Genomic DNA, 13,935 nt, shown 5'->3' with positions numbered 1-13,935 from the left:
TACTAAATGTATCTCTGCTGCACATGCCTGTAATTGGGGAAAACATATTTCTTGGGTCGGGCTTGGACACAGAGAACTGAATGCCTGTCGGGTTTGGGTGTGGCTCGGCTAATTCTCTCTCTGGCTCAGTCGGGTTTGGACAGAAAGTCGTGGCCCAAGTTATGTTTTCATCTGCATTTGTTCGTTAGTTGGCAGGATTGTCATGGAACTTCGGTTCGGGGAGGAAACCATTCAAATTTGAGGGGGCAGGTGCAGGAATCACTTGTTTCAACATTCATGAGATCGTGAGCGTTTGTTTGACATTATCACCAATTTCCTTATTCCAATAATTCCTGGATGTTGATGCCCGAAAAATCTGGCCTATTTAGGGAGCTGATATCTATGAGTGTGTGTGATTTTGGTGCAGCTTGATTAGATAACAGGGGAGTGTTATGCTCTCTGTGAGTGTTGGTGCTGAGACGTTTCACTCGTGTCGATGCATGGAGGCAGGTGAAGGCTGCAGTGGTTCCATACCAGTGGCACACTTACATACTGTATGTGACAGTATGATGTATTGCCTCCCACCCACTCTCCTATGTTCCTTTCATTCCCCCTCCCTTGCTATACGTGTGTGTGTGTGTGTGTGTGTGTGTTCAGCCACTAACCTACTTTTGACAGAGCATATACACCAGCTCAGGAGAAGAAAATGCCGCAATACTTTCACACCGCTCTGTCATTCTCTCAGTTTATCCCTCATTCAGCACTCCCGGGCTCTTCGTCTCTGCCCTTCCCTCTTCCTCACTGTTGTCTCCCTCTCTCTGCTACGTTCCCCCCCTCCCCATCCCTCTTTTTTATTCCTCACCACTCACTCTTTTCAATCATTCTGTGCCCACAGGACAGTTCCTCTCCTTCATTCTTTCTCTGTCTCTCTCTTCCACTCTTTCATTTAGTCTTTCATATATTTCCCTACCATGCAACCTTATTTCTCATTCTCTGTCTCTTGCTGTTTGTGTCCACGCACATTTGCTGATGCGGCATCTCTCCTTCCTTCTCTCTCCCTCTCTCTTTCGATATTGAATGAAGATGGCATGATAGGGATTTGGATGATTGATGGACGTGCTGGATGACAGAAAGGTGGATGGAGGAAAAATGGGAAGGAGGGATGTGAGAAAACAGGAGAGAGAGAGAGAGAAAGAAGAAGGGGAAAGAGCAGAGAGGAAAAGACATGTTGGAAAGAATGAGGAAGAGACGGAAAGATAGAGGGATGGAAGAAGGTGTGGGGATTAGGAAGTGGAGATGTATAGGAGAAAGAGATGAGGTTTAACCGGTTAGAGAGAGGGAGAAATATATCAGTGAGGAGCAGGCGGGGGCTTTACTGAGGAGGAGAAAAGGTGGAGAGGGAGGGAAGATGGAGACTGTACGGAGGGGTGATGGACAAGGTTAAGAAAAGGCCAGTGCCAGTGTGTATATGCGTGTGTGCTTGCGTCATTTGGCTCCAGTGAGGGCCTCACTTCCTCTTTTCTTGGCGCACCTCTCCGTCTACGACCTACTGCTGTCCCCATTACACTATGTATGTGGATATATATATATATATGTATATATATATATATATATATACACACACACCTGCCCAGATAATAAAAAGCAAACGTGTGCAGAACTATGGGTACAGTGAGAGACACAAGGGAAGCAAAAGAGAGAGAGACTGAAGAAAACATCAGTAAGATGAAGGGAGAGAGAGGATGAGAGCAACATATTTTGATCTCTCTGTCTCTCTCTCTCACACCCGTGATTCTTCCTCTTTTATCTCAGCCATGTTGCTCGATCTATTGAGGAAGGAGGAAGAGGAGATTTATTATTAAAAGGTTTATGGCACAGCGTGAGTCATGTGTTGAATTTTGTATATATATGTGTATGTGTGCACAGTAGGATTCTTGTGAATATTTCACGCACCTATAACTACGAACGTCAGTGTTTCCTATAAGGAAGATTGGTGTGCGGACAGACTTAACATTAGAAATATGGTACAACCAAGATTATTAGTATAAGAGTATTATTGCAACTTTTTCTCTTAAAATGTTATGACTTAAATTTCGAATAATCCTTTTTACCCCCCCTGGTACCATCCAGATTTCATGTTTGGAAATTTTTTCCGTCTGATCTTTCTCTCCCATTTCTTCTGCCCTTTCTTCCCCTGCCTCCCCTCTTCTCTCTCCCGCCCCTCATCCATGTTCCCTCTCTCTGCCTGGTACACTTGATAATCACACAAATTGATATGATAACTAGCAATTGCTTCAGTCCGCTATAACGTGTGGAGAAGAAGCTCAGGTTGCAGTATCGTAGTTCCTGAAAGGGAAGAGAGGCCGGATAAGAGCTAAACTAAACCAGCTTGGACGTGAGAGAAGAGAGAGAAGCATTGTGCTGCCACTTTTGCTGGTCAGTGCCTACTGCCATATTTAGCTTGAAACAGTAAGCATCTTTTGGATCTTGCCACAGAGATGGCCGGTTTGTATTTGTATGTATATTGTCACTTGCATTAGGTGAGTGGTGGATCCTCGATTGTCAGTTTCCTGTTTGTCAGTGGCTCCATCTGTCCCCCCCGGCCTCCTTGTGCCTCTCTGCCTCTCTCCCTCTCTTTCCCTTTTTTTTCCAATCTGCGACACTCTGCCCTCTCAGTGCCCAAAACGTACAAATACATACATGCATGTACACGCACTCACGTTAGTACACACACATAGCTTGGGGGGGGCAAGGAGGCTAATTACATGGTGCCCTGGGTGTTAGAGCAACGTGTCCCTGTGTGGAGCGGTCAAACACGTGAACACAAACACTCACACACAACACATTGTGGTGTACGATCAGGCGATCATGACCGGAGAAAACAAACGACTTCGTTACACACATGCTGGCATACATACATACACGCACACACGGGATGTATGATTCCATAAATAGCTCTGCCTTTCTTCCTTCACCATTCAAACTTTCCCCTCCTCCCCTCCGCCATGGGAATGTTTTTTCCCAAAGGAAGCAAGCAAGTAGGAAAAGGGTGAAAGAATAGAACAGGAACAGACTGGTGCTCACATCCCTCCTTCATATACAGTCGATATTGATACTTCACTATACTTTATATTCATTTTAAAATGTCCTAATTGTCATCTTTCTATCCTCATCGTCTTTTTCTTCCTGTGTCCGTCCCTCCCTCTGTCCTGATCCCTCATTCATCTCTACGATTGCACTCACTCTCTCTCTCTCACTCTCTCCACTCACTCTCGCTCCTATTTTAAATCTAACTATTTATCTTGTGACCTTAACCAGACAGGAGGATTGATTTAAAAAGACACTGCCTCTGTGTGTGTGTGTGTGTGTTTGTGTGTGCGCATTAGAGAATGTGACAAACAAAATTAGTTGTACAATGAGACACTCCCTCCTCTCTCTCTCTCTCTCTCTCTCTCTCTCTCTCTCTCTCTCTCCCTCTCTCTCTCTCTCTCTCTCTCTCTCTCTCGGTGAACTCGCCCTCGGACGTTATGTACATGGAGCCAAACGGTGATGTCACAATAAATCTCACTCAGTCTCCGGGCCACGGTATCACACACTAACACTTTCATACAGCCCCATGTTGCTGTTTGTGTGAGTGTTTATTTGTTTTGTTTGGTCTGTGTGGGCGGTGTGTTACCAGAACATACACTTAGCAGAACATATTTAACTGACTCATAATGATAGCTTGTGTGTGTGTGTGTGTGTGTGTGTGTGTGTGTGTGTGTGTGTGTGTGTGTGTGTGTGTGTGTGGGTGTGGGTGTGTGTGGGTGTGTGTGTCAGCAAGAGGCCAGACATCAGTCCCTCAGAGCTGTAGTTCTGGTCCAGGTTTTTAAGTCTGACCTGTTAGATTCTGTTCTGATTTTTAAACGCCGCAAAGGTTTAATTTGTGTTCCTCGATGTTGGGTCCTATTCACGTCCTGCCACTATTTCCATGAACACATTCTTGTAAATGCAGTATAAGGAATGGATGATATGATAAATATTCACTACAGAGTAAAAATATATATATCTATGTGTAAACAGTACATTTTTGTAAGGAATCTGTATTGCAGGTTTGTGCCTTTGTCTGAGTATAGAGAGGTCTGTTGAAAAATGTGTTGACAATAGCATGTACGCTTAATTGAAACCCCGTCATTGAGCCACTTCAAACCAAGAAAGTCATATTGATACGACATATTGTCAAATGTGTGAAGACCAGACTGTAGATAAAGATGGACGACGTATCTGCACTTCCTCCCACCAATCCAGAAATAAAGCTTTTTTTACTGTCCCTGGTGAAAACTGGCACAAATATGTGTTGATGAAGGGATGTGATTATCTTAATCGATGCAGCATATTGCAGCAAATCTTGTTGGAAAATTATAAAGGTGACTCACATGATTTTATGATTATGTACAACAACAAAAAAAGCACCTATCATGCCAAGCTGTACTTTTTAACTGTTCAGATTTATGGTTGTGGAAGTTGTTTGTTCCTTGACTGACCTTCTTCACTCCATTTGAGTGGATGATTCTCGCCACCATCATTGCCAACTGCATCGTCCTGGCTCTGGAACAACATTTGCCCGATGGAGACAAGACGCCGCTGTCTGAACGCCTGGTGAGTTAAAAAGACACGGGACTGTGTGGGAGTCGTATGTAAACATGATTAAATCCAGGTGACAGTTCAGAGTCCTTATTGATTTTGCTTCAGTGGAGGATGTATGCAGCTACTCAGCTAAGAGAGGCAAAGAAAACGAGGATGGTGTCTCACCTCGAAAACTATCACACGAGAGAACCATACACATTCTCATAGATACCATTATATTGTATAGGATTATGCAGTGCAGTATTTAGAAAGACGCATTATCACAACAATAAATAAGAATGTTGTGTCTAAAATAGAGTTGTAAAGTAATTCAATAATTAATCTAAATAGTGCGTATATAGTGATTAATTAAATAAAATGAATCTCATATCAATATTTGCTGTGAAAAGCAAGTTAAATATTGCATTTACAAATCTTTTGGCAAAAGGTAGATGGCAGCCTGCAAAGAAATGTCCACATCCTATATTGTGTCAAGGAGCTTTATAGAGTGCAATTAATCTATTTTCTTTTAATCAGAATTAACATATCATAATTAACTTTTATATAGATTTACAAAGTAACATCTCTCTCACTTTATCTTGTTTCCTTCTTAACCTCCCTTCGTCCTTCTTTTTCCTTTCTTTTCCCCCCCTTCCCTCCTTCGTTCGCTCTCTCTCCCCTCAGGATGACACCGAGCCGTACTTCATTGGGATCTTCTGTTTTGAGTCAGGAATAAAGATCCTGGCTCTTGGTTTCGCCTTCCACAAGAACTCCTACCTGAGGAATGGATGGAACGTCATGGACTTCGTGGTGGTGCTCACAGGGTGAGTGGCGAGCAAACAGACACGAGCCAAACACATGTGCAGTGCACACACGCACAGCTTGTAACCTGCATGAAGACAAAAATGCTCACACGGTTAGCATCAGACGTGGTGTGTGTGTGTGTGTGTGTGTGTGTGTGTGTGTGTGTGTGTGTGTGTGTGTGTGTGTGTGTGTGTGTGTGTGTGTGTGTGTGTGTGTGTGTGTGAGCGAGTGAGCGAAGTGTGTTCCCTGCTCCTTTGCCCTAATGAATGGCCCCATTCTGTGCGAGGCAGCAGTCAGATCACAGAGCAGAGCTGCAGGTAGCCAACTACCCGGGTAGTGAACAAATGTCACCACAATACACAGAGACAGGGGGTGGGGCGGGGGGGCGCAGAGGGAACAGATATTAGAGAGACTGAAGAAAAGAGGAGGAAAAGAAATCACTGGTGTTGGACAAATTAGCTTAATTTGGAGAAATATGGCGTTAATCAGAATTATTGTGCAGAACCACTTCAATTATCTGCGGAGCGATATAATCTGTGAGTCAGCAGAATAAAACGAAATAAACTGTCTCTCTTGATGATCAGAGTCTATAACACACATTTAGACTTTGGGAGAGAATGAATCAGATCCATAAAGTGAGTAAAAAGTAAGTTACAGAAAACAAAGGCAATGGCTCCATATGAAAATATCCACTGTGAACAATCGCTGGCCACATTCTTTTAGCCGTGTGAACACGGATGTGTGCCGGGCCACACATGAGCGATCGCCTACTCAGCTGACGTCCTCTGACCTGCCACAGTTTCACAATGAACCATAAATATTTCCCATACATTGATTTATTTGTGGCCACTGCCACCTTTTCAACAATGACCACCACATATTGATTTTCTTTTTTTTTTTTTACTATTTCAAATGAGTAAAACCTTATTTCATTGTGAGGCTGCACTGAACGCAGCACATTGATTTGCTCAGCCTCTCCTTGGCCCACACTTCCTTTCTCTCTTTCTGTCTCTCTCCTACACACACACACACACGCACACAGACACACACACAGACACACACACAGACATCCATCTAACATTGTCTGACAGGCTAAAAACAACATTGTTTGGTCTCTAATAAAAATTACGTACAGCTCTCGAAAATATTGAAGAGACCACTTCAAGATTATCAGTTTTCCTGGTTTTTATTATTATTTTATTATTTATAGGTATGCAAATTTTGTTCAATTCTTTAAGCCACAGACAAAATTCCAAATTCAACGGACATTGTAATGAAATGAGTGGCGTACATGTGCAGATACAGATTTAAGACAAATCTGGAGTGGTCTCTTAGTTTCTTTTCCAGAGGAGGGAAGTGAGGTCCGATCATAAGTGCTCCGAGACACTGACAAACTTATGATTCAATCACGGATGCCAGGAATGAGCAGGGCCTTTGTTTTTAACACCAGTCCCAGATTGATACCTGGTCTGAGAGATGAATGGCCTTAAACCTAATTTACAGCTTGTGGGAAAGGCTGCGTCCTGAAATGCATTTCACCTCAGGCAGATCCGAGTGTGGTCTTCACACATCCTACACTGCAGGAAATGATGGAAAACAAATGAGGGATAGTGGTACAAGGCCGTCAACATAAAATAGCCTTATCTTATTTATGATTTTGACATATTATTTTAAAGCTCAGTGAAATGGTGAAGATGAGGGCAAAGGGAAGAAATGGGATGCAGTCCGGGGCCTGTGACGGAAAGGGTGTCAACAAGGGAGAATTAAGACCCTTGATAGGATTAGCTTGATGGAATTACTGTACCGATTAGATTATGGGTCATAGAAATGGACCAGAGTAAATAGATGACATAATGCAGTGACAGAAATAAAGCTTCACGATCACATGTACTCAAACGCTGGTTTTTCAATTTTATACCCATCATGTCATGTGTCTGTTAGTGCATCCATCCGTGTGACATGTGACTGTATGAAATGTCATTCCTTCTTTTCTTTCATATCCACGAAAGCGCTGCAGGCTGTGTGCTGATGTGTTTGCAGCTGTCACACGCTGGTCTGTGTGCCACAGTTTGTATTCACAGATTAACGTGATCAGATGAGTGATGGTTGGTGAAAAGAGGGAAAATCTGCATTAAATGTCTGCGAAGGTCTTACTGTTGCCGACCCTCAGTTAACCGCAGCTCTGAGCTCATGTCTCAGATTTGCCTGAGCACGTCTTAGTATCATCACAAAGCCCCAAGAATTAGTTATAAGTGGCTGTAAAAAAAAACTAAACAGAGATGGTCCAATACCGCATCGGAAATGACTCAGATTGTGCCAAAAATGTAGAGTTAGGTTTAAGTCTATTTGTTTCACTCAGATAAAAACTGCCTCTTTCTTTTCCTGGAAATCACTTTTTCTTTGCCGCTCCAAAACTGCAGTGGCACTGTACTGCCACTGGCAAGTACTGTTTTTTACAGCGGCAAGGAAGAAGTTATTTCCAGTGGCGTAGCATTAAATGTCAGCAAATTCCCACAAGTAAAACAACGACGTGTATCATACGCAAGATTTCAGTTTGGAAGGGCGACGCTACTTGATTTCCTTATTTTAACTTATTTATATCAACCTTAGCTGCTTTTTACCAGATAAATTTAAAGGATATTATTATTGTGTTTTCCTAGATTCCTTTATTTGTGTTCTTTTTCAGTCATTACAGTCAAACTAGATAATAAAATAAGATGTTATTCATTCTCTGTTATGTCTTTGTTTTTTAAACCTGAGCCAGGCCATGTAACAACCGTCATTTCCATACACGGTGAGAAGCATCAGCTGTTAAAATATGATATAAAGGTTGTTGTTTATTAAAATACATTGGCATCATATCATTACTCTGTGTCGGCCGATACACAAAGTCCAGGTAGTGGAATCGGTAATGGGAAGGGAAAAATGATATCGGAACACGCTGTTCTTGATGCCAGGTTCAGTGACCAGCTTTCACATTACATTAATTCTGTCTGTTAAAACCGAAACATACAATAAATCACTGCAGTCTAAATCACACTGTTTCCTGTGCCATTTGCTCGCTTGACAAGTCGTGTGGTAAAACTGTGTGTACCGGCACAGATTGTTAGGTTGAGGTCATCGCATGTGTGTATGTGTGCATGTGGTGATTTGGAAAAAGCTTCATGGGTTACATAAACCCTCCGCATTTTTTGCTGACAAAGCACCGATGAAACTAATGTTCGTTTCTCTCAGCCCTCCCACCCTCCCTCCCTCTCCCTCTCTCTCACACACACACACACACACACACACACACACACACACACACACACACACACACACACACACACACACACACACTCTGGCAGAATCTCCTTATGCTTTAATAAGAGCAATCATGAAGCCAAGCTCATCTCGGCGTGCCACAACAGAGAGCCTGAAAGAGAGAAGATGAGAGGTAGAGAGAGGAAGGGAGAGGCTGAGCGGGAGGAAGTGAAGCAGTCCTTAAAACTTCCAGTAAAATGCCTGGTCTCCCATAATCCCCCACCCCTCCCCCCCCCGTCTTTTATAATAGGAAATCTTTATATTTTTGAAAAGTATAAGCCTCTGAGCAAGCATGACACAGCAGTTAAATCTCCTCCGGAAGGCACAGGCACTGCTGCTGTTGCACTGGAGATGCCGCTCCGACATGTAAGCAAAAATGTTTCCTCGCAGTTACTGTCCAGATGACATTAAAGTCTCTAGTAACAACCCCCCCACTCATTTTTTTTTTTTTTAAATGTATGCGATTATTACCGTGTTAAATTTAGAAAAAGAACAAACCTGTGCTCGGCTGCAGCTGCTATAGATTCTCTTTTCATTCAGGGGCATCTATCGTGTTTGATGTGAAGTTATTTAAGGACAAAAAATTAAGAGGAATAACAGCATCATCGTAGAAAAAAGGAATTAGTGACTAAGAGAGAGGAAGGAGGCAGAGGACATGCATAATGAAGGATGAGAAGAAGAATGAGGCTTTATGAAATTTGTATTTTAATGAAGCTAAAATTAACTATATATATTAAATATATTAACATTAAAGTGTGTCTCCATGACCTCCATGAGGAAATGACATCAACTTACATTCATTTAGATTGACCCTAATCCTAACCTTAACCCTAAACCTACCCCTTACCTTAATGTAAACCTAAATTTAACCTAAACCTACCCTCTACCACAATCTCAACCTTAACCTAACCTTATTATATTATGGGGACTTTGTTTTTGTCCTCATGAGGAGACAAATCCCCATAAGGTGCTAGTTTAAACAGCTTTAATTACCTACAACACAAGTTATACATAGATCACACACAGACACAGACACACACACACAAACAGAGAGGGGTTTTTTTTTAGCTCTCGATGAATGGCGGTTGTGTTTTTTCGCTCTTTGAACATGAAAGGCTACTTGGCCTTTCTACCCACCTCTGGCTGAAACCTTTGATACCTCACTGACCAGAGCACCCGCACACACCAACACACACACACCAGCACGCACACACACCAACACACACGTTTCCACATTTCCACATCAAACATTCCTTTCCATTTCCCTCTCACCCTGGTGCACTTGCAGGCGCTGTCTTTAAACACATACGAAGACAAACACACAGATGGCACTTAACCTGTCTGCATAGATTAGCTGCTCATTTTACAACCTTGTTGGATTTCGGTAGATTTGTGTCCACCGTGTTTCCGTGCCAAAGTGTGTGTGTGTGTGTGTGTGTTGTTGTGAATGTCCTGAGTGACTTGGCACTGGGAAGGAGCTAGTTGTTTTTTATCCCCACCATTGATTATAAGTCCAATTACCCTTAGTTTATAGCCGATCTTGCTTTGCATCCTCCCCTCTGTGCCTCCGTCTTGTTCACTTGTTCATGTGTTTTTTTATCTGGAAAAAACACATGAAATGCAATTTTTTTTAAATTTGCTAAATGTATGATAGAATATTAATAAGAACAACAGATATTCATGTAAACATTTTAACATGAGAGAGCTTTTGTGATCGCGGGGATACGTTAGATGTTAAAATGGTTGATTCGTGGCAGCAGAGGAAAGGAAAGAGGCGAGAGGGGCTGAGAGTTTGGAGGAGAGATGAAGCAGGTTGGTCAGTGATGTGGACAAAGATAATTAGCCACATTTCGCTGAAGTCAGCAGGAACGCAGACGGAGAGAGCTGACGAAAAAGATTGTTTGTATAATGTGTTAGATTCCCCAGAGAAGGGGTCAGCGGGGAGATTGTGTAATAGCAATATTGCTTAATGTGTTTCCCCCGAATCATTTGTGTTTCTCAGGATAAAGAGCAGGTTGTGCGTCTGTGTGTTTGCCTGTGTGTGTGTTAAGTTCAGGTATGTAAGATGTACCGTAGCCTCTCTGTCCCCGACAAGGAGAGATTGCTTTCCATTGGTTATTCTAAATGACCTACTTTCCAGTGTGCATACGTGAAGAAAATTATTCTCACTCAATATGTTTGATCTCCAACCAGAACCTGTTTGCTACACAGATGTGTGTGTGTGTGTGCATGGTTTTTGTCTGCTTGTGTGTGTGTGTCTGTGTACGTGTGTGCTTGTTTATGTGTTTGAGTTGTGATACATTTACATTAAAGAGAGAAGAGCGAAGGATAAAAAACAATCAATCAGGCTCCTCCCTCGGCCCTGTTACCAAGGTGATACAGAGATTCTATCAATGAGCCAAGGTCCCTGTTGCCATGGAAACACTTATGAATGAGAAAGGACCCAGTCACCGTGGAGACGGTGTGAATGAGGAACTGCCTCATCGGCGTGACACTGTTTGTGGCAGCAGATGCTGTAGAGAAAAATTCTTCATCATTTTCTTCATCATCATCATTACCATCCTCATCCTCATCATCCTCATCATTATTATCATTATTATCATTATTATCATTGAATAAATACTATCATTAATACATATTAAATGCATATATATTATTAAATACTAAAATCCACTCAATGTATTGTAAATAAAAGTCTAATCTTTAATCTAAGATAATAAAAAAAAGTCCCTTTGTAAGAACTGAGCGCAAACTGGCACCAAACATGACACAAGTATCTTTGCTCGAGCCGCCGACCTTCTGGTGGGAGGACGACCGCTCTACCCCTCAGCCACAGTAGTGAAAAGCAATGGCGTGGTTGACCAGACCAACCTGGTCTGAAGTCAGCGTATTTTTTTTACATTTTAACTTGGTATATATTAAGACAGGAATCAACAATAAACCCAGAGCAGATGTGTTTCCTCTGCAGTGAAGTGTTATCTCTCTCACGACCATTATAGCAATCCACCAGGGTGCAAGTGCACCTGGCTTTCAAAGGGAATGAGATGGTGCCCTGGTTGGTTTATTGCATGTTACACACAAAAAACACAGCCACGATTAATTACGTTCAACCCTTTTGAACCAAGTAGATTTGGACACGCTCTGAATCCACTCTGTGCACGTGGGCTTCAGACCATGCACTTAGATTGTTTCTATAATCTTGCCCTCGGTGTTTTTGTTTCAGTGGCCACGGCCTCATTTTTCGCCAGAGTTCATTCGAAGCCATTAACACCTTTTGAAGATTGACTGCTCGCAGACACATGCATGCAACACAACCCACTTGGCTGAAAAAGTGGCATGCAATATTTTCCAGGCGCTGCCTTCTCAGGTATCGTCGAGTCTTTCCTCCGCTACATGTATGTCAGAGGAAAAGCGTCGTGGCAATTTTGATTATTAAAAATTGTGACAAAGATTCATACACGGTTAAATCGGCCAGTACTCGTCACTTCTCCCTGGTTGAAAAACTGAGACACAATTTCAAACATATCTCGGCGATTCATTACTGCAAATCATTTTTTACCAAGAAGGTTATGTTTACACCCCATACGTTTGTTTGTCAGCAAGATTACACAAAACCTACTGGATGGATTTCCAAGAAACTTGGGGTCAAAAAACAACCCGTTCAGTTTTGCTGTGGATCCACGGAAGGAACGGATCCTATAAATTTGGAGTGTGCAATTTGGTGGAGCTTGATTGAATTGAGGGGACTGTTGGGTTTCGATAGTGGTATGTGCTCTTCTGAGAGGCGTCTTGTGACTGGTTGCAATATATGCAAAGGCCTATATCCCAGTACTCCCAGTAATTCAAATAAATATTTAGTATCTCTGAGAAAAAAGCAGATTATAGGATTCATTCAGGGTTCTTTTGGCATGATGTGTTGGCCACGTATGCAGCTGAAGTACAGTAGCACCTCGTGACCAAACCAGGAACCTCTCAGTTACAAGTCAGCCTCTGATGAGGCATTTGATATCACACAATGTCATTACAAGGACCCCAGCTTACTCTGGTGATGGAGCACCTGCCACTGGGGAGCTTGCTGGTAATGCAATGCTGCATTGGAAACCACAGGCGAGTATACCTTTATCCATAGATCCTGGGTCGGTGTTGCTTTTCACTTTGTGCCAATTTTGTGGGTTTTCCAAGCAAAGCTGACTGACTTCAGACCTGTGATTAAGGCTGTGCTGTGTCACCGGGCCTCTTAGTGGAGCAGAGGAAAGTGGAAATGTGTCAGAGAGACAGAACAAAAGAACGAGAGAGAGAGAGAGAGAGAGAGAGAAGTGGGAAAGCGGATGATTCACAGTGTGCGTCAGACGATGGGACTGACTGGAAGTCTGGCGGCACAGGAGAACATCTTAACCCTCTCAAGTGCACACACACACACACAGTCGTGGTGTTTACAAGCGTCTATTCAGATAATGAGCAGCGATACAGGTGCTGCTGCGGCACACACCGCGTTCACTCTGGAGTCTGATGACGGCCTGAAGAGAAATTATTTAAATGTACCCAGATTAAAAATAAGCAGGAAGAAGCAAGTCAGCATCTCTGATTCTCCCCATCTGCCAAGTGCTCCCTCTCTCTCTCACGCTTTGTCTCTCCACACCTTCAACTTTCTTTCTGTCTTCTCTGTCCTGCCGTCTTCCCTCGTCTCCCCATCGCTCTCCGCCTTTCTTTCTTCCTTTTTGGTTTTATAGTCTCTCTCTCATCCTGATACACTTCTAAGTCCTTCCTCACTTGTCAGCTCTATTGATCAGCTCATGCAGGATTTACATAGTGTTCACCCAGTTGCTTCTAATGACCTGGCATGGGTTGGCATTAATGTGTGTGTGTGTGTGTGTGTGTGTGTGTGTGTGTGTGTGTGTGTGTGTGTGTGTAAAAGTGAGAAAGACGGGGCGAAGCAGGGAGAGGCTGACTGACAGTGACAAGCTTGACCAGCTTAAGTATTGATTGCCTGTGCACACGTCTGTGCATTTGTCTCCTTCTCTTTAGGATCCTGTCCACTGTGGGTTCAGATTTCGACCTGCGGACCCTCAGGGCTGTGCGCGTACTGAGGCCCCTCAAACTGGTGTCCGGTATTCCCAGTAAGTCGGAACTCTTCGTCTGACAAATGAATATATACCAAATAGCCTCCATGTCATTGCTTGTTAGTTATATTTCAGTTTCAGGTTTTATTGGAAGACTCGAAGATGCATTTTGTGTCAAGGTTTT

The 13,935-nt window shown here is 42.9% G+C and overlaps 1 protein-coding gene across 10 annotated transcripts in view; it reads left to right on the top strand.

Moving 5' to 3' along the window:
* The first annotated feature begins 4,524 nt into the window (after window positions 1-4,524).
* cacna1aa (calcium channel, voltage-dependent, P/Q type, alpha 1A subunit, a) overlaps window positions 4,525-13,935 on the top strand; it is a 65,340-nt gene continuing 55,929 nt past the window's right edge. For all 10 annotated transcript variants that reach the window (XM_035180532.2, XM_035180530.2, XM_035180535.2 and 7 more), the window contains exons 1-3: window positions 4,525-4,617; window positions 5,269-5,408; window positions 13,717-13,808. In XM_035180532.2, the coding sequence (XP_035036423.2) occupies window positions 4,525-4,617; window positions 5,269-5,408; window positions 13,717-13,808 (325 nt within the window). The remainder of the gene's footprint in view (window positions 4,618-5,268; window positions 5,409-13,716; window positions 13,809-13,935) is intronic.

The sequence above is a fragment of the Hippoglossus stenolepis genome, chromosome 16 (assembly GCF_022539355.2).
Source record: "Hippoglossus stenolepis isolate QCI-W04-F060 chromosome 16, HSTE1.2, whole genome shotgun sequence".
Lineage (NCBI taxonomy): Eukaryota > Metazoa > Chordata > Actinopteri > Pleuronectiformes > Pleuronectidae > Hippoglossus > Hippoglossus stenolepis.
Note: the sequence above shows the minus strand (reverse complement) of the source record. Positions and strands in the feature narration are given on the sequence as shown.